Raw genomic sequence first — 27,103 nt, 5'->3', positions numbered from 1 at the left:
AAAAGGATTGGCTATGGGAGATAAAAGAAGAATCAGGGATGCCTCCAAGGTTTTGTTCTAAGCAACCAGAAGCATGGCATTGCCATTTACTGAATTGGGAAAGACTGAAGAAGCAAGTTTGGGAGGGAAGTTCAAGAACTCAGTTTTGGATCTGTTGAGTTTGAATTTTAATTAGATTTCTAAGTAGCAATGTCAATTAGACAGTTTTATGAGATCAGAGGAAGTGAGGATATCTAAGGAGAAAGATTCAAGGAAACTTCTTCCCTTAAAAAATATGAGTGTAAAGCTAAAATCATAAGCAATGTTAAAAGTATGAATTTAAATAATAAAAATGTAGAAAACCTCCCATTCCTCCCACTTCAACTGCCCAACTTAACATTTTAAAGATGTTTTGGGTACATATAAATCTAAGAAACTCCAAGAAGCCTCAGAAAACCCCTTAGGGGTTACCTTGGCCCATGGGCCTTAAAAGTAATAAGAAATTAATTTTTCCAATGGCATAGCCATTACGGTTTACCTTAAATTTGCTTGAAAGCAAAGAACATATTAATACATTATAAGATAAGTATAAAAAAAGCACATTTGGAAAAACTAGAGCCCTGTTTTAACTATTTCCTCAGAATCTGTCCTGGGGAAATGCAGTGGGACTCTAAAGAGAGAATTCACGCCACATATGGTATCAGTTACTATCTTTCAAAAGAAATAGCAAAGTTTCTATTTCTGAATTTTCTTTTTATGATATCTTCCAATGTTATATTCTACATATCCAAAGTTTTATACTTCTTCCCTGAACAATAAAAAACTCTTGTATTCTATTCTCAAACGTAAAATGTTGCACCTATATATGTAGTATCAAAATAACTGCAAATACTTGAAAGGATTTAATCTTGCAAGTTATACTTGAAAAAATTCACATGCAAAGGAGTCATTCAATTGCTCATTTTGCATAGTGCCAATACCTGAATACTGACTATTTTGAACAAAACTCTGACTGTTTGGATTGGTACTGTTTGACGGTCCCGACTCACTTATCATGTTGTTATCTGCACAATTGAAGTCAGATCCCTCAAATGCATCTAATTGTGAAACAAAAACAGTAGTACTGGAACTCGTGCCTGCTGACATATTGGAAGAGGACATCTGATGGAGCTGTCTCAAGTCTCTTGGATCTAACACGGAATTACAGGAGGGGTTTTCAAGATTCATGCTCACAAGTCTTGGATTATCAGTCTCCCCCATGCTATCATTGCTGGTTGTCATCATATTCACAGGGCAAGTAGGCAGCATGTTGGCATCAGAAATATATAAGTCAGCAGGTGATATGGATGATGCTTCCATTCTGCCTATGTCATCAGCATTGTTATAAATGCAAGCAGTAGAAGCATTTAAATCACTCACACCAGGTATTTCCAGGAATGGTGGAATACCTGGTGAATTAGAGGCGATTGTCCCTGTTGAAAAACTACTCAGTGTATTTGAATTGATTGAGCGTGAGGTGGGGTGGGCCACTGATGACCAGCTTGAAGAAGGCTGAGGGACCACTGTGTGTATGGCTGGAGTATGATGCGAAAATCCACTTGAGATGGACACAGGTGAGGAATAGTAGGGTTCTGCTTGACTTGAAACTCCTGAAGGCCTGGGCATTTCTGTTAAAACTTCACGATGAGGAAACAAGTTTGATTCTGTGGGGAGAAAAATTTATTTTTCAGAATTAAAATGAGCAAAATCATTAATAATATTATTTCTACTAAAATTTGTTAAAAGTGTAAATTTACTTTTAACATAAATTTACTTTAAGTGCATAAACATTTAAAGAAAAGTTTTCTTTTTTTATTTGAGTTGAAGTCTCACTCTGTTGCCCAGTCTGAAGTGCAATGGCACACTCATGGCCACTGCAGTCTCAGCCTGCTGGGCTCAAGTGGTCCTTCTGCCTAAGCCTTCCAAGTAGCCGGGACCAAGGTGCATGCCACCATACCCAGCTAATTTTTTTATTTATTGTAGAGATGAGGGCTTGCCAAGTTGCCTAGGCTGATCTCAAACCTGTGGGCTCAGGCTATCCTCTCTCACCTTGGCCTCCCGAAGGGCTGGGACTATAGGCATGAGCCACTGCACCTGGCCTAAAGAAAAATTTTCAAGGAAACTGATATAACATCTTAAATAAAAAATTTAAAAAGCACTAAAATGATTACACAAGTCCAAAACTAAATTCTGTAACATATACTGTTGTACAAATAAAGATAAAAATTTTTTTATGCGTTATTTTGGCATATGAAATTTCACTACAGTTAAATATGAAAATCTAGCTTCTAAGGTTCTATTAAAGGTATTTTTGTGGGGTTTTTTTTTGCTTGTTTGATTCAGGGAGTACATGTGCAAGTTTGTTATAGGGATATATTGTAGGATCCTGAGGTTTGGGTCTCTCCTGAACCTGCCACACAAATAGTGAGCATAGTACCCAATGGTAATTTTTTAGCCATTGCCCTCCTCTCAGTTTTTGGAGACTCTGTGTCTGTCATTTCCATCTTTCTATAAAGGTATTTTTGAAAAGTAAAAGATAAACATCAGAATTTCAATTAATAGGATTCTAAACAGCCAGAATCATTTTATACTTTCAGGAGAAAATGAAGAATGAAGAAAACATTTATTAGGGATCCTTAAAAATACATCTAGCTGGGTTCAGTGGCTCAGCCTGTAATCCCGCGCTTTGGGAGGCTGAGGAGAGTGAATTACCTGAGCCCGCGGGTTCGAGACCCACCTGGGCAACTTGGCAAGACCTCATCTCTACAATTAATCAAAAAAATTAGCCAGGCGTGGTTGTGTGCGCCTGTAATTCCAGCTGAGGCTGAGGCGGAAGGATCGCCGAAGTCTAGCAGGTCGAGGCTGCGGTGGCCGGGAGCAGCCACAGCACTCCAGTCTGGGTGACAGAGTGAGACTCCAACTCAAAAAAAAAGAAAAAAAAATACATCTAACTTTTAAGATACATTAAGACAGAACCCTAAGATACTATAACATTTGTAGTTAGAAAAAAATTATAGAAAAAATTAATTCTGTATTATTTGCCTATTATACAAATCCTGTACATAAAAAACAGGAAAAAGCACTAATTTAAGAATGTAAGGGGGAAAAAAAGACTTCCAATTAACCCTTGGTTGAATTTTGTTGGCATGTTTTTTTTTTTTCTTTCCTGTAAAAGGCCAGATAGTAAATATTTTAGGTTTTGTGGACTATAAAGCCTCTGTTGGAACTATTCAACCCTGTTATTGTAGAGTTGGAAAAAAAAAGCAATTCAGAGACAATACATAATCCAATAAGCACTGCTGTGTTTTGTAAAACTTTATTTATAAAAATAGGTAATAATGACATCAATACCATTTCTTCCCTAATACACTGTAATGAGTAAAATGATCTTTTACTGTAGAACAAAATAGTTTCTGGAACAATAAATCCTGAAAACATTATCAGTTTCCAACAACCTTAAGAAGTCAAGTTCAATTCTACACTGAAAGCATGAGAAAATTCAGAGAGAAAAATGTCAAAGCAGCAGCTATTCATTCCTAAAAATGGAATTCTAATATATCAGGCAAATCACTGGTCTTTCTGATCACAAGGAATACTCTGCAAGGAATAAAATACCTTTTTTGATGTATCTTCCTTCTCCAATTGATCCTAGGGAGGCAGGTCTTGGTCTCTCAGGAAAATTAACTGTTAAGATAAAGTTTTTCCATTACTAAATGTCATTTGAAAAATAACACTATCAGTTAAAACATGAATAACTGAATAAAGCAAAAAAAAAAACCCCCAAAATCTATTTAAATATGAATCGATCAAAAATATTCTTACCACAATCCTGCCAGAGTTTTTGAAAAAGTAGAGTTGTCTTTTGTTTCTTTGATTTATTGCCATAAGCATCTGATTAGAAAGAAACCCGGAAAGCAAGTGAAACATCATAGGGTTGTTTCTTCTCCATTAATAAACAGGTGTTTTATTCATATACAGAAAATTATTTAAATAAATGTGAATATGGATTAAGTATTGTATGTGTCCCAAATCAGTAGTAAAGGGTATATTTCCCCAAGTAAAAAATAGTTTAAAATATTCATCTTGTTTTCTTATAACTCGACAATGTCAACTGATGCAATAAGATCTGATAAGAACCAAAACAGAGAGTACTCTCTGAGTGGCAAGCTTCCTCTCTATAAAAAGGACACAATAAGAACACAAATAGATCTTCAAAAATAAAACAAATTTTGATAAACAGTTTAGATACTTTTGAATATTCCAGATTGATCAAATTTCTTTTTAAGAAAGAGATGCAAAGAGCATAAAGAGAAAAACCAATTGAAAACTTTCAGGAAAAGAAACATAACTTATGGATGGATACACATAACTGTATTCAAATGGAGCTTATGAGGAAATGTTATTAGTAGGACCACTTTAAGAAATATATAAATCATTACCACCAAATGTCATACCTTTTTCATCTGGGAGATATCTAAAATCCATAGATTCACTAACTTCCTGGTCAGAAGGTCTCCGCAGCTGCATTTTTACTGTTACTGGTTCCATTATAGCTTTGCAATAAGGTGGAGTTTTGAAAACAATGGCTACTTGACGGTGTACATCAGCTTGTGAGAAGATACCTTTTGCTTCCCAATCGTTCAACACAAAACGAACTTCTATGTCATCTGGTGAATAACAAACCAAAAAAAAAATAATAATGGGAAAACAAAGTAAAATATATTTATTAATCTAAAATATATTCTGAATTCAATGAAACAAACAAAACAAATAAATACCTTTCTGAACTTTGTCACAAAGTAGAAATATTTCATCTCCTCCTCTGACACTTCCACAGTTCTTGTTTACACGACAAATCCTTAATTCTGCAGTATTTGGAGCACCTAAATATACAGGATTTTTTAAAAAATGAGCTGCTACCTTATTAATATATTTTATTTCTTTTTCAAGGGGTGAATTTAAGAAAAACCATTCACAGAATACAAAAAAGTTTTAGTGCATAAAGGACACTAAATACATTAATCACCTATATCTGTTCCTTTCCTTTCTAATTGCTTTACCTAACCTGGTTTAGAGCCTTGTGACTTCATTCTAGGCAATGACATATTCTCTAATTAAATCTCCCTGCTTCTAAATTCCAGTTCTTCCATTCCATCCTACAAATTCTCACCAGATTAATCTTATATCATCATCATTTTTCTGTGGCACCCCATTTTCATATTTCCTACTGTCTAGTCAATATGATTACAATAATTTTTCTTGGCATTCAAGGCTCTCCATGAAGATACTCTAATCTACCTTATAGCCCTATGTCTCACTACCTTTCTACATGCAAAATAAGTATAGTCATATATCAATGGTGGACATATACATACACATACACACACACACACACTACTTTGGAGAGCAGTTTCAAAGTATTTTAAAACAATAAATATTGTTTTATCTGGCATTTACCAACAGTTCTACTTATGGAAATTTACCTTAGAGAAATATTTGCATACGATATGCAACATATAAAAATACTTATTGCAGTATAATTTGTTAGGGCAAAAAGGAAAACATGAGAAGGAAATTTCCAACTGTTCTGTAATAGGGTATTTATTCATTTATTTATTAACTGGCATTTGCTTTATTTTACTGTTAGGGTAATGATTTTAAAAAATTATGATACAGCCATATAATGAAATATGCTGCTACTGAAAATAGCGTGGCTGAAAGAAAAAGAGGTTCAAGATATATCACTAAGAGAAAAAAGCTTTAAAAAATAAGCGATAACTTATATTTTAATTTTAATTAGTTAATTAATTAATTAATGAGTCAGAGTCTCACTCTGCTGCCCAGGCTGGAATGCAGTGGAATGATCATGACTCACTGCAGCCTTGACCTTCTGGGCTGAGGTGATCCTTCGCCTCAGAATCTCAAGTAGCTAGGACTATAGGCAGGCGCCACCACACCTGGCTAATTTTTAATATTTTTTGTAGAGACAAGGTCTTGTTATGTTGCCTAGGCAGGTCTCAAACTCCTGGGCTCAAGCAAACCTCCTGTTTTGGCCTTCCAAAGTGCTGGGATTATAGGCGTGAGTGACAGTGCCCAGCCATCACTTTTTCTTTCTTTCTTTTTTTTTTTTGAGTTGGAATCTCACTCTGTCACCCAGGCTGAAGTGCAGGGGTACGCTCACGGGATCATTCTGCCTTAGCCTTCCAAGTAGTTGGAACTATAGGTGTGCACCACTGTGCCGGGCTAATTTTTTGATTTACTGTAGAGACAAGTTACCCAGGCTGGTCTTGAACCCCTGGGCTCAGGCAATCCTCTTGCCTCTGCCTCCAAAGTGCTGGGATTACAGGCGTGAGCCACTGTGCCTGGCCCACTTTTTTCTTTTTTTAAAGTTGCCAATATTATACTATGTGAACAATGATGATGACAATGGTAAGGTGTCTGTATACATATGAAGAAGAAACCGGTACAAAATGTACCTGAGAACAATGATTCTTTCTAGAAGATAACATAGGAGATTGACTCTCTGTTATATAGGTCTGTAATGTTTGAATTTTTCCCATAATGAACATATTCTTTTTCTAATTACCAAAATACTTAAAAAAAAACTAAACTATTATGAAAAAACAAGTTAAGACTACAAATATAAGAAAATAAAGTACTTACGGTTGTCATATATTGGGTTAGAGACAACAGGAGGAAGAGCAGTTGTCAAATTACCAAGTTCATCAGGGAGGAAAACTTGAAAACATAGTCTCACCACATTGAGGTCACAATCTTCAATATCAATCAGCTGTTTTTCAGGGACTGAACAGTAAAAAAAAAATGTTAAGAATGTAGAATAGTCATATAGGCCTAAAGGCCTGCTAGGTCTTCCTCCCTGCTCATTATAGCCAATAACCTTGAGTATCATCCAAATCTGTACTAACAAAAACAGTATGGCACACAATCTCAAGAATGCCTTTTATCACTGTCATCAAATAGTCACTATTTAACAGTATTTGATGAATTATAGCCATGTTCAGGAAATAACTATCCCAGTCATCTGGGATTTAAAACAGAATCCCAAGCTGACATTTATAACAATCAAAGTTTTAAAAATTGGTTGCAGGTTGTACACAACAAAGAATAGGCATCCATTCATCCATCCATCCATCCAATAAATATATATTTGGTCTAGTTGTTGTGTTAATGATTCTGTAAATTAACTCCTAAATCTGTCCAAGAATTACTTTCATCTCCATTTTACACAAGGGACTAATTTTATTTTATTTTAGGGACAGAGTCTCACTCTGTCTCCTAGGCTGGAGTGCAGTGGTGTGAAGCCAGCTCACTACAGCCTCAAACTTCTGGGCTCAAGAGAGCCTTCTGCCTCAGCCTCCAGAGTAGCTGGGAATACAGGTGTGTGCCAACAAGTTCAGCTAGTTTTTGTACTTTTTGTAGAGACAAGGTTTCACTACATTGCCCAGGCTGGTCTTGAATGTCTTGGCCTCCCAAAATAGGAACTGATTTTAAAGAGATGAAATTACTTGTCCAAAGTTTCCCAGTTAGGACGTGGCAAAGTGGAAATTCAAACTTGGATCATTCAATTTGGAGCTTAAGCTTTTAAAAATTGAACTCTATTAGAAAAATTTACATATGTAATATATAAAAATGATATACACAGGAATATTTACCAACATTTCAACCATTTTAGAGATGAAATACCAAGAAGATACAAGATAATATAAGATGGCTAGTTTCCATAAGAAACTTTATGTGCAAATTAAGTTTGAATTTTAAAAAAAATCCCATACCAGAAAAAGTTGGCAGATCTGAAAAATTATAAAAGTCATGATAGAATATAGTATAATAGTTTGTGAAGTTGATATATGAAATGAAATACAGTTTCAAAATATTATTGCCTTTTCAAAGAATACTATAAACTGAAGCAATAAATTAGTCATATTTTTAAAGACATAAACATTGAATTATAAAATCTTATTTTGCAGATTAAATTTTAAATTTTGAATTACCAAATTTAAAAATACAGTGTAAGCCCAAATTTCTTAGATTTACAGGCAGTAACTAATAAAAATTATGATGCATTTCGTATTGTTTTTATCCAATGACATTCAGTCTCGGCTGCTATTACAACATTTAGAATTATCCCAGTATCAGCAAATTTAAGCTTAACATTTGAAAGAGTCTATAAAACACATCTGTACAACTAAAATATCAAAATGTTATGATACCAACACCTGTATCACAGCAGCATACTCTACTGACCCCATTATGCAGGCAATAAAAGTTACCTCTTCAAAATCAATTCTTACAGCATTATAAATTTAGAGTTCAGTGTATTAGTGTAGATTCCAAAGATGAGCAATTAATATGCAAAAACATTAGTAGTTAGGAGCTCCTAATAGTTCAAAAACAAGTGTATGTGAATTGATAAACAAATAGTGGTACAGTCATACAACGGAATCAGCTCAACAACAAATAAAGAACAACTATGGATATATACCTCCAAATGAATGTTATCTTAAAAACATGATGAGCAAAAGAAAACAAACACACAAAAAAATACATGCTGTGTGCTTCCATTTATATGAAATTCTAGAAAAGATTTATTCATAGTGACAGAAAGCAGATGAGCAATTGATGGGGCAGAGGCAGGGGACAGAACTGACTAAGATGGGGACCAAGGAAAGTTGGGGGATTGACGAAAATATTCCATATATTAACAGTGGTAGTGGTTACATAAGACAATATATTTGGGTGGATTTTATTATATCTCAATAAAATATCTTAATACATTATTAAGATATTTCAAGAGGCAGGAGGATTGTTTGAGGCCAGATCAAGACCAGCCTGGACAACATTAGTGAGGCCTCATCTCTATAAAAAATAAAAATAAAAAAGTTTTATTGGTACACAAAAGAAAAATAAACTAGTTAATAAACCAAACTTTAAAAACATTTAAACATTTCACCACACAATGGCTCCATTAAAGGGAAGAAATTCTGTCTAGTTCTCAAAAAAATCATTTTTATGAGATTTTGCTTTCAATCTTCTCAATGTGTGAAAACATAGTTACCACTTTATCAGAATTACTGTCATCTCTGCAAAACAATGGTTAAAAAACACTGACAGGCAGGAATCATGAATGATACTGGTTTTTACCCAGTGGAAGATTCAGTGGAAGGCTGAAAACCCAGCTCAAAGATTCCTTTTTTAAAAAAAATTATATTTTATTTTAAAGATGTAGGATACAAGTCAGGATTAGGTACATAAGTGGTCTACGTACAGGTGGAGTTTGGGCCTCCCATTGGTCCTCACTTCACCTGGTTTAGGATCAGGTACCTTTATTGATGTTATGTGCCCCACCTCCAGATCATTTTCTATAAAGCGTAACATCCTTTTCTGAAATGGAAGGAATATTTCCCCTCTCTAAATCAAGTGCAGGACTTGACCCATACTTCTCTCATGCATTTAGAGATTTTTAAAATCTCTATCTTTTTATTTTTTAGAGACAGGGACTCGCTCTATTGCCCATGTTAGAATGCAGTGGTGCAATCATAGCTCACCACAGCCTTGAACTCCTAGGTTCAAGTGATCCTCCCACCCCAAGCTCCCAAAATATTGGGATTAGTGGCATAAGCAACTGTATTTAGCCCAAGTTTTTAAATTTTACATGATAATCATTGATACAGGCTTCTATACTATTAGACAAAATTTCATGAAGTCAGAATCGGTGTCTGATGTATCTCCATTAGTCATGGAACATAGCAGTCTACATATACTTGATATTTATTATACATTCCTCAATTAATGAGTGATTGAATAATTACTGAAAGGTCTGTTGAACAACCAAACATTTAGATATTTTTATGTTACTGAAGAAAACTGTAAAGTTATTTTAAAAAGGATGTACTTTTGGTAATGGCAGATGACATATAATTGGAACCAACTGCATCATGACTACTTTAAAAGTGGACAAAATATGAAACACACTTTCTCTAACAACATCAGAAAGCTAAAAGGGTCATGAAAAATCATAGAACCAAGATATGGCAGAAAGAAACCCAGAGTTCAGAATGAGAGGCCATTTTCATGCCAATTTTCTAAGAGGTAGTTAAGAAGATTGAAATGAATCCTCAAGAAAGTATAGGGAAAAAAAGAAAGGAGTTCAAGGTCTGCTAAACATGCAGGATGTGATAAATGCCCAATGCTTTAGGGCATTTAGAATCTGGAAGAGCTATACCCTAAGAACAAGAATGAATAGACTATACACCAGAATAGAATAGAAATACACCAGATCTCAGGGATGAAAGTTCAGCTTCAGATAACCTAAATTATTCACTGATTTTAGGTGATCTGGGATGACTAGTGCACCTAGCTACCTGCCAGAAGAAATTTTCAATGGGGAGATAATAACATCCTAGGCCTACAATCTTTACAATTTTTCATACAAAATGACTGGTATTCTATTTTAAATAACCAGACATATAAAGAGACAAAATAAAATGATTTTTTAAAAGGACAGCAACCCCAGGCAATCTACAGATTTAACGTAATACCCATTAAATTACCAGCAACATTCTTCTCAGACCTGGAAATGGCAATACAGGAATTCATATGGAAACATAAACGACCATGAATAGCCAAAATAATCCCCAGCAAAAAATAAAAGACAACACGCTCCCAGACTTTAAGCTTTATTATAAAACTACAATAATAAAAACAGGCTGGTATTGGTACAAGAACAGGTATATATATAGACCAATGGAACAGGATAGAGATTCCAGAAGCAACAGGCTGGTATTGGTACAAGAACAGGTATATATATAGACCAATGGAACAGGATAGAGATTCCAGAAGCAAAACATCAATTTCTCAACCAACTCATCTTCGACAAAGCCTCCACCATCAACCATTGGGGAGAGGAGAGCCTATTCAGTAAGTGATGCTGGGAAAACTGGTTGACCACATGCAGAAGATTAAAACAAGACCCCTACCTATCACCATACACAAAAATAAACTCTAAATGGATCAAAGACCTAAATGTAAAACTTCAAACTATAGGAACCTTAGAAAACTCAGGAGACATCCTTATAGAAATTTGATAGTGGAGTCCCTAATTATATTCCTTACCCAATTTAGATTTTGGCACATATTAGACAATTTGAACAATCCTTTACATAAAGCCTCAAGTTTGACACTATTAGATTGCTATATGTCCCTATTTGCAAAACACAGTTCCTTAATTTTAAAGAACTAATGGCAAAAAATATAAGGACTGGTCTTAAAACATGTACTAGATGACGTAGTACATGAAATAACCCTAAGCAGAGTAAAATAAATTATTTGTATTTTCACAAGGTATTTAATCTTCAGAGAAGAGCCTGTCATATGAGACAGCAATAATCTACAGACCAGAACTTGTAGATCCTATTCTGTGAAGTATTTCTAAGTTTGTTATTTCTTTTTTGTTTGTTTTGTTTTTTTTTTGAGTTGGAGTCTCACTCTGTCGCTCAGGCTGGAGGGCAGTGGCACGCTCCCGGCCACCGCAGCCTTGACCTGCTGGGCTCCGGTGATCCTTCCGCCTCAGCCTTCCAAGTAGCCGGAATTACAGGCATGCGCTACCACGCCCGGCTGATTTTTTGATTTATTGTAGAGATGAGGTCTCGCTGCCCAGGCAGGTCTCGAACCCGCGAGCTCAGGCAATCCATTCACCTCAGCCTCCCAAAGGCACGGGATTACAGGCTGAGCCACCGAGCCCGACTCTGTTATTTCTTTATGTCATAAATATACAACACAGAAAGTCAGTTAGTCTCTCATAATTTGTTTTTTGTTAGTGTCTCACTGTGCTGCCCAAGCTGGAGTGCAGTGGCACGGTACACTCATGGCTCACTGCAGCCTTGACCTCCTGAGCAGCTCAGTTGATCCTTCTACCTCAACCTCTCAAGTAGCTGGGACCACAGGTGTGCAACATCATGCCTGGCTGGTCTTTTTAATTTTTTTTAGAGATGAAGTCTCGCGGTGTTGCCTGTGCTGGTCTCAAACTCCTAAGCTCAAGCAATCCTCCCACCTTGGCCTCCCAAAGCACTGGGATTACAGGTGTGAGCCACTGCACCCAGTTACACAATCTTTACTGGCAGAATTTCTAATGTTAAGTGATATATTTACAAGAACGGGTCAATTTAGCTCTGACAAATTCCTGTAAGTGAATCTGAATGAGTATATCCTGAAAATAACATAAAACAACCAAAAAAGGAGGATAATTCTACAATTGAGTTCAGGTTACTTTTATTGGTTTTTAGTATTTTGAGTTTTTCAGGGGGTTTAGATTTTATTTCTTTTGCTTAGTATTAGAAAAGCAATTTTAGGTTATTTCAATATCTGAGAAAAACAATAAACATAATTATTATTTCAAATAATAAAAACTGCATCAGAATGGAGAACGAGGCCTACTCTAACCATCCGATTTAATTGTATGACCTGTCCCCCTAGCCACAGGTTCCTGCCTCCTTACACTGGTTTTTATTTTGTTAGCATTTACATCATTTAATATGCTTTATAACTTAATTATTTAGTAAATCTGCTAACTGTTGGTCTCTCTCCACTAGCATATAAGGTCTTCAAAAACAGGAATTTTTGCCTGTTTTATTCACTAATTTAGCACCTAAAACAATCTAGGACTCTAAGGATTAAATGAGGTAAATGGGGAACCTATTGTGTGCAGGTTAGAAACTCAATAGCTCAAGGAGGGGCCAGGTTCTCATGGCTCAACCTATAATCCCAGCACTTTGGGAGGCCAAGGTGAGGGGATTGCCTGAGTCCGTGGGTTCGAGACCAGCCCGGGCAACTTGGCAAGACCTTGTCTCTACAATAAAAAAAATCAAAAAATTAGCCAGGTGTGGTAGTGCATGCCTGTAGTTCCAGCTACTTGGAAGGCTGAGGCAGAAGGATCGCCTGAGCCCAGCAGGTCGACGCTGTGGTGGCCGTGAGTGTTCCACTGCACTCCAGCCTGGGCGATGGAGTAAGACTCCAACTCAATAAAAAAAAAAAAAACTCAAGAAACTTAGTTGTGAAGATAGTTATTTATAATAGTAATGTAAATACATTGTTTAGATGCCAAAGTTAAATGCAAACAAGATTCCATCATAGACCCTGTCTACAATGAACATGAAATTTGATCAAAGACAATTCCTGAAGAATTAAATGATTCAATAGATATCATAAAGCTTTTAATGATTAATTGCTGGTAAATAAGGAGGATATTACTTTAGACTTAGAGAACTGAGAAGGTTTTCAGAGCATTGCTCAGGTAAGGGAAACAACTTGAATATTTTTGGTAGACAAGTACAAACAAGGAATGCTCATTCATTCACTTGTTCATTTATTCTCTCAATACATTTAAATAAAGCCTCTATCATGTGCCAGACACTGAGCTAGGTGTCAGAGATACCTAGAGGGTAGTCCTTACCCTCCAGAGTCTCATGATTTAGTGAAGGAGAAACATATAAACAAAGCTATAGAAAATCATATTAGAAATCTATGTAAGCATTTTGGGAAAATAGAGGGAATACTTAGCTCTGTCTAGGAAGGTCAGGGAAGGCTTAAAAGAGGATGTGACTCTTAAACTCAGACTTAGAGGCAGAGTAGGAAAAATTCACCAGGCAGATCAGGGTATTTCATGCAAGGGAACTGCATGTATAAAAACACAGTGGCAAGAAAGAACATGGTTTTGACAGTGCAAATAGTTCAGAATGGCAAAAACAAGTAAGTGCATGTGTACATTCAGTGGTATGAAGTTGAGGGAGAGGATGAAAGCTAGAAAGGAAAATAAGAATCAGATTACAAAGGGCTTTAAATGTCATGTCTGAGAAGTTGAATTCGGCAAGTAGATCAGCGTTTCTCAACTCTGAACTCAGGTGGTCCATGGAACAACTGCATCAGTATTATCTAAGGCAGAGATTTTCAAATTGTAGTTTGACAACCACCAGTCATAAAATTAATTTAGTGGGGGAACCCCCTTGTGTCCCCTCTCCCACTGTGGGAGCTTTTCTGTCCTCTCAATAAATCCTGCTTTCTCAAAAATAATTAATTAATTTAGTGGACTGGACAAGCACTAACAAAGGAGGAGAAAAAGAAAGAGAGAAAGAGAAGGAAGGGAGGGAGGGAGGGAGAGAGGGAGGATGGAAAGAAAGAAAGAAAAAGAAAATAGAAAGGAAAGGAATAGAACAGAGAGCACATTGCACGTAGTATGGGTATTGTATAATAAGGGTGTAATGTGTGTGCATGTGTATGTATTGCACCAAGAAATAAAATCTGTCTTACTGTGATTCACAGTCAAATAATTTAGGAAACACTGATGGAGATGCTTGTTAAAATGCAGATTCCTAGGACCCATATCAGTCCTATCAGATCAGTGGGAAAGTGGCCTAAAATTTACATTTTCAAAAAGTACTAAGATATTTCTATGCATTTTTAAATTGAAAATCATTGCTGAAGTTGATTTGGAGTCACTGAGGGGTGAGTGCTTGGATATGATCATATTGGTTTTACAAGGATTTTTTTTTGATGCAGAGTGTATAAAATGCTTGGAGAGAGTTCAACAATAGAGGCAGCAACACAAGTTTAGAGGGTATCAACAATGGTTCCAGTTAGAAATGACATAAGCAATTCCTATAAAGGAGTGAGAAGAATTGAGAGGACTGGATTAAGATGATCAGGATGGGTGAACAAAATAGTTTTTCTGGAATAATTAGGTGTTCATGAAGAGGAGCAGTGGAAGAGAAAATAGGGATGATATGCTGAGCTATATGTAAAATGACATTGAAAACTATATAAAAAGCCACTGCAAGTTTTTAATCACAATAATATGCTAAATAACTGTTCTAAGAAAATTATTCTAGTGGGCAAAAAATACTACAATTCCAATTATGAGATGATGAGTTCCTAAACTAGAGAGACAGCAAAAGATATAGGGGAAGGAATGAAGGCTTAAACAGCAACAGAAAACACAAATACTGTGAAGGATTAACTGGCAGGATTGTTCTTTCCCCAAATCAGTATTCATCTGGGAAGCCTGGTAGAGTTGCTAAGACCACGACCTTAGAGCTAGGCTACCTGTGTTGAAATTCTAGCTATATCACTCACAAGCTATTTGAACTTGAACAAATACTTAACTTTTCTGTGCTTCCGTTTTCTTATTTATAAAATGGAGATAAGAATAGTACCAATCCCATAGGTTGTTATAAGGATTAAATAAAGTCAAATATGTAAAGCACTTACTATCTGCCAGGAATTATTTTAAGTGCTATATAAGTATTTATTAACATCATGCTTGGCTCTGGATTATTGAAAAGGGAAAAAAAAAAAACCCTTCCATAATGGCATCTTCCTTTAATGCCTTTACTGCTGGCATCAGAAAACCTGGGTTTGAATACCATGCCACTTATATTTGCTGCATGACTTAGGCAGTAACATAACAACATAACAAAACAATAACACAAGCTGTGGTATTCTCGTCTGTAAAGCAGTGTCGTCTCAGTGATTAAATAGTGTACATAAACCACCAAATGTTTACCCTCCGACATATAAGAAGTGCTTAATAAATGATAGCTATTATCCATAATCTTCTTATTTTATACTGCATTTAGACTTAGACTGCCTTTTTAATATAAAAGTCTGGCCTTTTAGGAGTTCAAGACCAGCCTGGGCGACATAGTGAGACTCCAATCTCTACAAAATATTTACAGATTAGCTGAGAATGGTGGTGCATGTCTGTAATCCTAGCAACTTGTGAGGTTGAGGATTCCTTGAGCCTAGGAGTTCAAGACTGCAGTGAGCTATGATTGCCACTCCAGTCTGGGTGACAGAGTGAGACTCCGTGCCTAAAAAAAATAAAATAATAAAAAAATTAAATAAAATAAGTTTGGTCTTATAATTTGGCAATGAATCAAAATTATGAGCAAGCATATTCTTGACCCGGTAATTTTGCACTTCCAAAAATTTATCCTTAGGAAACAATCACACAAGAGCTAAAAGGGTATACTCAATGGAGTTTCTTTGTTTGTTTTTGTTTTTTGAGTTGGTTTCTCACTCTCACCCAGGCTGGATACAGTGACATAATTATAGCTCACTGCAGCCTCGACCACCTGGGCTCAGGAAATCCTTCTGGTTCAGCCTGCTGAGTAGCTGGGACTACAGGTGTTGTCATCATGCCCAGATAATTTTTTAAATTTTTTGTAGAGACAAGGTCTCATGATGTTGCCCAGGGTGGTCTCGAACTCCTGGTCTCAAGTGATCCTCCCACCTTGGCCTCCTAAAGTGCTAGAATTATAGGCATCAGCCACTGCACCCAGTTTATATTCCATGGAGTTTCTTAAATAAAATGAAAACAAGTTAAATATACATAAATAAATGATTAAATAAACAAATTAGTCTACCCAAACAACAAAATATTCTGTTAAAAAAACAAAATAGATATGTAAGTATGTATAGACATGAAAAGATGTTTCAGACATATTCCCGAGTGGAAAAACGAAGCAGTAGAATAGCAAGTATATCATGATTCTACATATGATGACACATGTGTAAGGGAAATTCTAGAAACATATACATCAGACTTAGCAGAGTTCTCTGGCAAGTGAGATGGAAGGGGATGAAGGGGACTTTTGCTTTAAGCTTTATACTAAATAGTATGAAGAATAAAACCTAGAGAAAAGAGATACAGATCTTATGGTTCATAAAAACAGTTCTTGTCTGTGAGCATATTCCTCAAATTGCCAACATATCGCTTAAATTATTTTTTTACATACAGAAAAACACAAACCAACAATATAAGAATCTTAAATATAACAAAGAAATTTATTCTTTGAAAATGTTAGTCAGCCAGGTTCGGTGGCTCAGCCTGTAATCCTGCGCTTTTGGGAGGCCGAGGTGAGTGGATTGCCTACACCCGCTGGTTCCAGACCTGCCTGGATAACTTGGCAACATAATGGCAACATAATGTTTGTAGAGACAATAATGTTCGTAGAGACAAAACATTGACTCTACAAACAAATCAAAAAGTTAGCTAAGTGTGGTGGCACATGCCTATAGTTTCAGGTACTCAGGAGGCTGAGGTAAAAGAATCGCCTGAGCCCTGAAAGTTGAGGCTGAGGCAAGCCATTATCATGCCACTGCACTCCAGCCTAGCGATAGAATGAGACCCTGACTTAAAAAAAACAAGGCTAGGTGTGGTGGCTCATACTTGTAATCCTAGCACTTTGGGAAGCTAAGGCGGGAGGACTGCTTGAGCCCAGAAGTTCAAGACCAGCCCAGGAAACATAGCGAGATCTTGTCTCTACAGAAAAATTTAAAAATTAGTCAAGCATAATGGCTCATGCCTGTAGTCTCAGCTACTTGGGAGGCTGAGGCAGAAGGATCACTGAGCCTAGGAGGTCAAGGCTATGGTGGGCCGTAATCGTGCCACTGCACTTCAGCCTGGGTGACAAAGTGAGACTGCAACTCAAACAACAAAATAAAAACAAATAAACCTCCAACAAAAACAGATTCAAAATATAAATAAAAATAACTTACACAGTAAGTCCATATCCAAATAATAGAAATGATCATATAAAACATACCATTGAAAGGATTGATTCCTGCCTTTATTCTTGAAATAATAGCTTCTTTTACTTCTTTTTTCTTCACACATCGAATACCCAAATTTTGAAAACTAGAAGGAAAAAACAAAACTTTTAAAATTGTGTTTTGTATTACACAAGGAATACTGCACAAATCAAGCATAAATCCATACTGAGAAGTCATTGGGCTGTTAGATGAGGTACAAAAACATGAATGTACTTCTGACTGCAATGCTAAAGATGACAAGGTAAAAAAGTAGGGTTATATTTCTGAGATAAGCTGGGCTCGGTGGCTCAGCCTGTAATCCCGTGCTTTGGGAAGCTGAGGTGAGTGGATTGCCTGAGCCCGCGGGTTCGAGACCCACCTGGGCAACTTGATGAGACCTTATCTCTACAATAAATCAAAAAATCAGCCAGGCGTGGTAGTGCATGCCTGTAATTCCGGCTACTCAGAAGGCTGAGGCGGAAGGATCGTCGGAGACCAGCAAGTTGAGGCTGCGGAGGCCGAGAGCGGCCACTGCACTCCAGTCTGGGTGACAAAGTGAGACTCCAACTCAAAAAATAAATAAATAAATAAATTTCTGAGAGAACTGTTAAAAGAAAAATAGCTGGAGCCCAGCAGGTCGAGGCTGCGGTGGCCAAAAGCAGCCACTGCACTCCAGTCTGGGCGACAGAGTGAGACTCCAACTAAAAAAAAAAAAATTTCTGAGAGAACTGTTAAAAGAAAAATAGCTGAAGCCCAGCAGGTTGAGGCTGTGGTGGCCAGGAGCAGCCACTGCACTCCAGTCTGGGCGACAGAGTGAGTGAGACTCCAACTCAAAAAAAAAAAAAAAGAAAAAAGAAAAAAGAAAGAAAAATAGCATATACTGCATCATTTTCATATACTGTGTAATTAAATCTTACTATATGCCTATATCAAATATACCAAAGTAGATATTAACAGGAAAGCAACACTGAACGCTAAAATTTACCTTTCCAGCAAATTCATAATCAAATCAATACAATCTGTATATTTGATAATATAAAGCAAAAGTTATAAAAAGATGCCCCCGGGCTAAAGCCCACAGGTATGTTTCCCAGAGCCCAGAATGTAGTCTACATTTTAAAAATCTGTAGTGATTACTAACATTTAAAAATCAAATAACTGCATATGAACACTTGGATTTCTGGCTTCTCCTAAACATTTAAAGATCTCACAACACTAGGCTGGCATAAAAACAAGGCTGCGGCCACTGCACTCCAGTCTGGGTGACAGAGTGAGACTCCAACTCAAAAAAACAAAAACAAAAACAAAAAAAAAGAAAGAGGTTTATACTAACAATAATATTTAACAAGTTTCAAGCTGTCATTTATGGAAAACTTCTCAATAGCTACAAATATTACTATTTGCATATGTGTAGTATAGATGATGGTGGAGGGAACTCCCCTGCCACCAGTCATACTTGTTCCCACATGGAAAAACCATGACATCAGTAAAGTTGGGTGGGTGTGAATGAGGAAGCAAAACTCAATGATAATAACATTACTATTTGTTCAAACTTCACATGGTATTTGCAACCAGAGGCTGCTTCATTTGTCTCTCTCCATGTTTATGCTGTCTTATGTTCATGCTCTTCACATTCACCACACTGGTGACTTTGTTAGCACCTAAAACATCTTTGACATTTCCTTTCTCTGCCTCCAATAACTAAAAGTTAAATCTTAAATTCTTTCTTGAAATCCTGCAACTGTAATTCTCTTCCTCAGAAGTATTCTATTTCTTTGAAAGAGTCTCAGTTTGGTTCTTATTTTTGTTTGTTTTTTACAAAAAATTGTAACAAAATTCCTCATTTTAATATATTTATATGCTACTTGATTTTATTTCATCTGAATAATCATATTTGGCTGCTACTCACAGAACATTAGAAGTAGTAGAGGTTTTGAAGTTCTTACATGAGGACCAAGGATTATAGAGATTGTCTCAATCAATTATTCATTCATTCACTCATTCATTCAGTCAGTCAACAAGTTTTGGGGTTTCTACTATGTGCCAAAAACTCTGGAAAGTAATGAGAACATACAATCTCTTCCTTTGTGGAGCTTACAGTATAGTACAGAAGTTGGCAAACTGTGTCTGTAACAAATCCAGCCCTCTGTTTTTGCAAATAAAGTTTTATTGGAACACAGTTAAACTGATTTGTTTACATACTGTCTATGGCTACTTTCATGCTACAACAGCAAAGTTGAACTACAGAACCATATGACCTGTAAAACTTAAAATAAATACTGCCTAGCCCTTTACAGTAAAAGTTCGCCAACCTCTGGTCTAGTGAAGCAAACAGATGTTAAATAATCACATGCACAAAAATGCTAAACTGAAATCATGACAAATTTTATGAAGGAGATATACACTATGTCATAGGAGCCTATGATGAAATAGAGAGGAAAGATACTTCCAGGCAAAAGGAACAGACCATGCAGAGGCCCCTACAGAAGAGCACAACGAGTAGAGGAAACTAAAGGAAAGCTTTTGTGATGGAGAGTAGGAATCAAGGGAAGCACAGTATAATAGACAGTTAGAAATACAGGTGGGTCCTGTAGGCCACAGAAGGAATACTGTCCTTATCTCAAGAGTAACATAAAACCATTAAGATGTTTTAAGCAGAGAAGTGATAATTCAGTTTGTATTTTAATAAATCATTGGCAATGAGACTCCAACTCAAAAAAAAAAAAATTTGTGCCAGGCTCGGTGGCTCAGTCTGTAATCCCAGCACTTTGGGAGGCCAAAGTGAGTGGATTGCGTGAGCCTGGGGGTTTGATACCTGCCTGGGCAACTTGGTGAGACCTCATCTCTACAATAAATAAAACATTAGCCGGGCGTGGTAGCACATGCCTGTAGTTCCAGTTACTTGCAAGGCGGAGGTGGAAGGATCGCCAGAGTCCAGCAGGTCGAGACTGCAGTAGCCAGAAGCAGCCACTGCTCTCTAGACTGGGTGACAGAGTGAGACTCCAACTCAATAAATAAATAAATAAATAAATTACTGGCTAGGGTGAAGGAAGGGAAGAGATACAAAAAGAGTTGACATATGACAAATTAGGAGGCTATTCTAGCAGCCCAAATTTAGACTATAGTAGTAGTTGGTGGTGACGGATTTCACTGAGTGAAGTAAATAAACTCAAGAGCAATTTAGGAGGTACCTGTTAGTAGATTTAACGTGTACACCTGAGTGAGAAATGTCAGATGATACCTATGGGATTTGTATAACAACCATTAAAACAAGGCACATTGGAAGACCAATTTTGACGGAAAAAGGTATGATCATGGTAAGAGCATGGCTTGGGGCATATTCTACTTGAGGTGCCTTTTTTTTTTTTTTGAGTTGGAGTCTCACTCTGTCGCCCAGACTGGAGTGCAGTGGCCGCTCCCGACCACCGCAGCCTTGGCCTGCTGGGCTCCGGCGATCCTTCTACCTCAGCCTTCCAAGTAGCTGGAACTATAGGCGTGTGCTGTCACGCCCGGCTAGTTTTTTGATTTTATTGTAGAGATGAGGTCTCACCAAGTTGCCCAGGCGGGTCTTGAACCCGCAGGCTCAGGCAATCCACTCACCTCAGCCTCCCAAAGGCGCGGGATTACAGGCTGAGTCACCGAGCCTGGCCTTTTTTTTTTTTTTTTTTTTTTTAAGCGACAAGGTTTTGCTGTTTCCCAGGATGGACTCAAATTCCTCGGTCAAGCTATCCTTCTGCCTTAGCCTCCCAAGTAGCTGAGACTATAGGCATGTGCCATTGCACCCAGCCATTTGAGGTCTTTTGAGGCATTTAAGAGAATATATCAAGAAGGTGATCAGACTAGACACCATTTCCCACTGAAAAGAACAACAGATCCTTGGAAAAAATTGATGACTGCAGGGTTGGGGTAAGCAAAGTTAAGTTTTGACCACTTTGTTGTGTGAGAAAGTTAAAAAGTGCTCAAAGGATGGGGACATATTAAAGGACACAGAAGACAGTTTGAAGAGGCTTGTATTGGTCAAATTTGGGTCAACTTGGAAATCAAAGTAATCCTAGTAAGTACTATATAACACATTAAATATAAGAATCCACTAGTTCACAGTGATAATTTTTAAATGGAGAAGGGGAAGAAGGGAAAGTTCTTCTATATAATAGAATGCCAATTAATACCAGCAGGAATGGAAAACACTGATATTACATGTCTCCTGAAGGAATATTTTGAGAATGATATAGCATCACCTCTGTAAAGTTCTTGTCCAAAACGTTCGTTAACTTGAAAATATTATCGCATTAAATATAATGCTAAATATAATGTGTGATCCATAATGGAATCCTGAGTTGGGGGAGAGATCAAACAGTCACACAGGGCATTGAGACAATATTTGAGGTAGTTCAAATACTGTCTACAACTAAGAAAGAAGGAACAGCTAGAAAAGTAGAAAATAAAACAAAAGTTTGTTCTCAAAGAAATCAAGGGATGAAAATGTTTCAATGAGTAGTCAATAGACTAAAATGCTGTTGGGAAGTCAAGTAATATAGACAAATATTTGCCAAGTGTATATTACTAGATATTTTTTGCTTTGTGTTGTTATCGTAAAAGGAACATTTTAAAAGCATTTTTTTCTGAATAGTTATTGCTAATATATAAGGAGGCTACTAACCTTTTTTCTGTTGTAATTAGTTTCATTTCCCCCCAAAGCAACACATGTGCATTACAATAATGAATTCTAAAATAAAGATAAATTCAAAGAAAAACATAAAACCCCACAATCTTACCTACCCAGAGGTAACTATCATTAATACTTTAGTATATAAACTGCTATGTATATGTATAAACTTATTTTGAATAAAAATAAGATTATTTTTCACATATTGCTTCAAAACCCATTTTATTTATCTAACACATTGTAATTATCTTTAAAGACCAATAGACGGTCGTGCATGATGGCTCATGCCAATAATCCCAGTACTTTGGGAGCGGAGGTGAGAGGATTGCCTGAGCCCACGGGTTTGAGACCAGCCTAGGCAACTTGAAGAGACCTCATTTCTACAATAAATCAAAAGTTAGCTGGGTATGGTGGCACGCGCCTATAGTTCCAGCTACTTGGAAGGCTGAGGTGGAAGGATCGCCTGAGCCCAGCAGGTCAAGGCTGTGGTGGCTGTGAGCATGCCACTGTAGCCCAGTCTGGACAACAGAGTAAGACTCCAACTAAAAAAATAAAATAAAATAAAAAGGCCAACAGACATATTTGTAATGTTACTTTTAAGGCTATACAGGAGTACTGCATTGATGTACCAATTTATTTAATTAATCCCCTTTGTTTATTATTTGGATTGCGTCTAACCTTTTTCCATTACAAACAGAGCTATAATGAACAGTATTATAGTTAAATATCTGAACATGCTTAATTATTTCCTAAGGATAAATTCCTAGAAGTGGAAATACTGGTTCAAGAGGCACTCATATTTTTTAGGCTTTTGCTAGGTAGTTGCTAAACTGCCTACCAGAGATTTTTTTTTTTTGAGTTGGAGTCTCACTCTGTCGCCCAGACTGGAGTGCAGTGGCCACTCCCGGCCACCGCAGCCTCGAACTGCTGGGCTCCGGCGATCCTTCCGCCTCAGCCTTCCAAGTAGCCGGAATTACAGGCATGCGCTACCACGCCCGGCTGATTTTTTGATTTATTGTAGAGATGAGGTCTCGCTGCCCAGGCGGGTCTCACACCCGCGGGCTCAGGCAATCCACTCACCTCAGCCTCCCAAAGGCGCGGGATTACAGGTTGAGCCACTGAGCCGGGCTCAGAAAGATTTCAATAATTCACACTCTCCCTAATATGATGAACAGGCCCATCTTCTGGTAGCCTCACGAACATGAAGTGTTACATAACTTTTTAATCTAGGAACTATTGTTGTATGTTAATTTTACGACCTGCTTCTTTCTAAATAATGATTTTAGAGTTTTCCCGTTGATTTTCTCACATCTAGCAATTTTTAAGTCAACTATAAATGAAAAGACAGAGTAAATATTTATTTCATAAATTGCTCATGTTAGAAAATAAAATCATGGCATAAAATAAGTTTATGCTTACTTTTAGTAATGATAAAGAAGTATTCCTGCTAACAATCATAAGCTGTGACTACTAATGAAGAATGAAAGAGTAGTTCTAATGCAAATGGTAAGAAAATTTATATGTACACTATAGCAAATAGAAATAGAATGAGAAAATAATTTATTCTGCTAAAAAGTAATAGATGGCTATGGATAGGAAAGAGAGCACTCTATGCATATCTCACTCCTAAAGATACCTGTGACTGTGTACTTACAATAAAGGTCTGCGTTCTTGTCCAAATTCTGCTTCATAGTAACCATCTCTGCAGTCTTTTCCAACTAAATCATGAGGATGAGGTTTGTATGGGTCATTTTTTGTTACTAATGTAATTCTCACTTTTCCTTTTCCATAATAGTTCATAATCTGAGAAAGGGGGCAAATTAAATATATGGTCCATAAATATATCTAATTATGAATTGATCTACTAAATTAAAGTTCAATTTATATAATATAATTAGCACTGAATAAATAAAGTCCAATTGACCAGCAACAGCAGTTTAGATGCAACTGTCCAAAAAACACCAGTAGAGAAGAACTTACCTCTTAGTTCCTTGACATATTATTTTCTGCCCTAACTTCAATTGGTCATATCATCTTACTGTTTATTTTCCTTTTAAAACAAGTAAAATTATATCCACATTTTATCACACAACATAATGAAATACTTAGATTTTATGTCATTGAATGCCCTGATCTTAGATGCACTATCAAATCTTAAACATCCCTTGAATATACATGTAAGTCACACTGGAAATAATAACACACCAATGTGATCATTTTACAAAATATGTGACATTTCATTTTGCAAAAATATTTGTTAATCGTTAAGCATATTCCAAATGTTCACTGTAGAGTAGGCAATAAACCAAGTTGAGTTTAACAAGATTAAATTTCACACAGAAAGTACTTCTAGAACACGAAGCGTAAAGAGAACAAGAAAGGAGGACACTGAGATGGGAGGCAACTCATGCTTAGTTGAAAGCCAGAAAATTTGCAAGAAGAAAGCAGGTAACATAAAAACCAGCATACTTCCAGGGAGCAAGATAGTTAAGTGAGAATAGGTGGTTTACCAGATAAGAGGCACTAAAACCCATAATTATGAATTTGAATATAATTTGAATAGTAACCAGGTAGTATTTATTGCCTTTCTGGATGAAGGAGAAGACTAGCCCAAGACTATAAGAAAGGCTGATACAGAAATCAAGCTATAAAGTGTTTAGGACCTACTAGATGGCGAAATTACAGATCTTAGAAATATTTTAGAGACATATAGAATGAATTATGGAAAAGAGTTAAAAATGACTCAAAAATTGGAACAGAGTTCTTTATTTACTTTTTATTAGCATCTTACCCATTTAATATTGAAATAAAAGGACTAAACCCGAATACATACTACTGCCAAAACTGTGGTAAAAATAGGAATTCAATATATAATTTTGCTATGGGTTTATTCTATAATTGAGCAATTCCCTTTAAGTCCAAAAGAATAAATAATCTAATTATAAAACACGAAATTAAGATCTGTTGCTAAAAGACTAAGTAAAATCTCAAAATCTACTTTGGAATTAAGGTTTTTAATTGGCATTTAAAGGATAAAAAATTCATTGAAAGTCAAATAAAAATAGTTTATAAATATTAAATATATAGTAGATCTTATAACTCTAACTATAGTATATTTGCTGAAGTCACTTTTTTTTTTGAGTCAGAGTCTCACTCTGTTGCCCAGGCTGGAGTGTAGTGGCACGTTCACAGTCACCGTAGCCTTGACCGGCTGGTCTCAGGCAATCCTTCTACCTCAGCCTTCCAAATAGCTGGAACTACAGGCATGTGTCACCACGTCTGGCTAATTTTTTGATTTATTGTAGAGACAAGGTCTTGCCAAGTTAGTCAGGCTGGTCTCAAACCCCTGGGCTCAGGCAATCCTCTCACCTCCGTCTCTCAAAAAGTGCTGAGATTACAGGCATGAGCCATGATGCACAGTTGAAGTCATTTTTTTATCAAAAGCTTTTCAAAATTTATGCTAATGTGAAAAAACTATATTTAAAAGTGGTATTTCAAATCAGTCAATGACTCAGAGTATCAGAGACAGGCAATAAAGGTAAGAAAAAAGAATAAAAAATGTTCTTTTCCATAGCTCCTAAACTAGCCAAGCAATTGTAGTAAGAATTCTGATTGAGTTTTAAAGTCCATGTTTAATCTACAGAATAATATCGTTCACCTCTGTAAGGAGAGAATGCTTTTTTCCTCATTAGCTGTGTGTTCCATGAAAGGGAAAAAGACTCAAAGCTGCTAGTGCACACTGAGCACTGTGATTCACTCTACTTACATTAATATATAAACGCCATATAACTATCTGCAGAGAAGACTTCATATTACATTGAAGAAATGTTTCCAGACATCCATCTAACATAGATGAATTAAAAGGAAAAGAGGGGAGAAAGGAAAAAGAAAAGACTGTGGAGATGACTGTGAAGAAACTTGCCCTTTAAAAGAACTGCTACAGCTAAAATATGAAGCAACTAAAAGCAAGATAGACACAGGAGAAGGGTCTATTACCTGGATAGACGGGTATGTTCGGTTGTTGTCTGTGCTGTGCTCCCCGGGAATGCTGCCAGCTGATCGCCCTTCACATTTGTATCTAAAGCGCATTCCCCTTTGCCTGGGTTGTTCAATTATCTCTATATATGGGTTATACCCACCTGAAAATTTTTTTAAAAAGGAGTAGGGCAGTGAGTACAGCAATAATCATGGATTTTAACAATTTTGTTTTTTCAGAACAGCAGACTAAAAAATTTTTTTCTCCCAGTATTAAATAACAAGTTTGAAAGGTTATCTCAGAGAGACTAGGTGGGTAACACACCTTTCTTTCCCATTCAAATTGAGTTCCTTGTAGTGTTATTACGAGTCATTCAAATCATATTAGTTGGTTAGCACTTTACAGCTTAATATTTACAGTTAATACCAGTATGAAGTTTTGAGATAACCACTTCAGAGATATCCACTCCCACATGACACCAAGCAGAAGGGTTTCCCCCAAGATTCCCTCAGAAAGGCGAAGTATTGAGCAGCACAATATTATACTCCAAAAGTGAGTGAAATGTATGTAACTGCTTGATTTTACATTAGACTCTTAATAGACTCTTATTAAAAATAAAAATGCATTTGAATCATTGCTGAAGAATATTAAAGGACTTATACATAGTATAGCTAAACAAACTTGAGAAGGGACTTTAGACTCAAAAGAATGTTGAATCAGTCCCATGTAAACCATTTCTAGTGTAAGAAACAATAGAGAAAAAAATAATTATTTACTTTCTATAACAAATATAATTCAAAATATGCTTCATCAGAATGAATTACTGATGCATATAACAT

At 36.4% G+C, this 27,103-nt stretch overlaps 1 protein-coding gene across 1 annotated transcript; it reads right to left on the bottom strand.

The window, feature by feature from the left end:
- Positions 1-791: 791 nt before the first annotated feature.
- Positions 792-26,503, bottom strand: REL (REL proto-oncogene, NF-kB subunit). The gene is made up of 9 exons (XM_008071963.2): positions 26,285-26,503; positions 23,943-24,091; positions 17,637-17,728; positions 6,682-6,822; positions 4,797-4,901; positions 4,473-4,685; positions 3,841-3,909; positions 3,634-3,702; positions 792-1,682 (listed from the first exon to the last, which is right to left on the bottom strand). Exons 1-9 carry the CDS (start codon positions 26,375-26,377, stop codon positions 895-897), a joined length of 1,719 nt encoding a protein of 572 aa, XP_008070154.1. The 5' UTR covers positions 26,378-26,503; the 3' UTR covers positions 792-894.
- Between the last annotated feature and the right edge of the window lie 600 nt (positions 26,504-27,103).

Source organism: Carlito syrichta, unplaced genomic scaffold, assembly GCF_000164805.1.
Source record: "Carlito syrichta isolate Samal-C Ts95f unplaced genomic scaffold, Tarsius_syrichta-2.0.1 Scaffold314795, whole genome shotgun sequence".
NCBI classification, from domain to species: Eukaryota; Metazoa; Chordata; class Mammalia; order Primates; family Tarsiidae; genus Carlito; species Carlito syrichta.
This window is presented reverse-complemented; position numbering and strand designations above follow the sequence as displayed.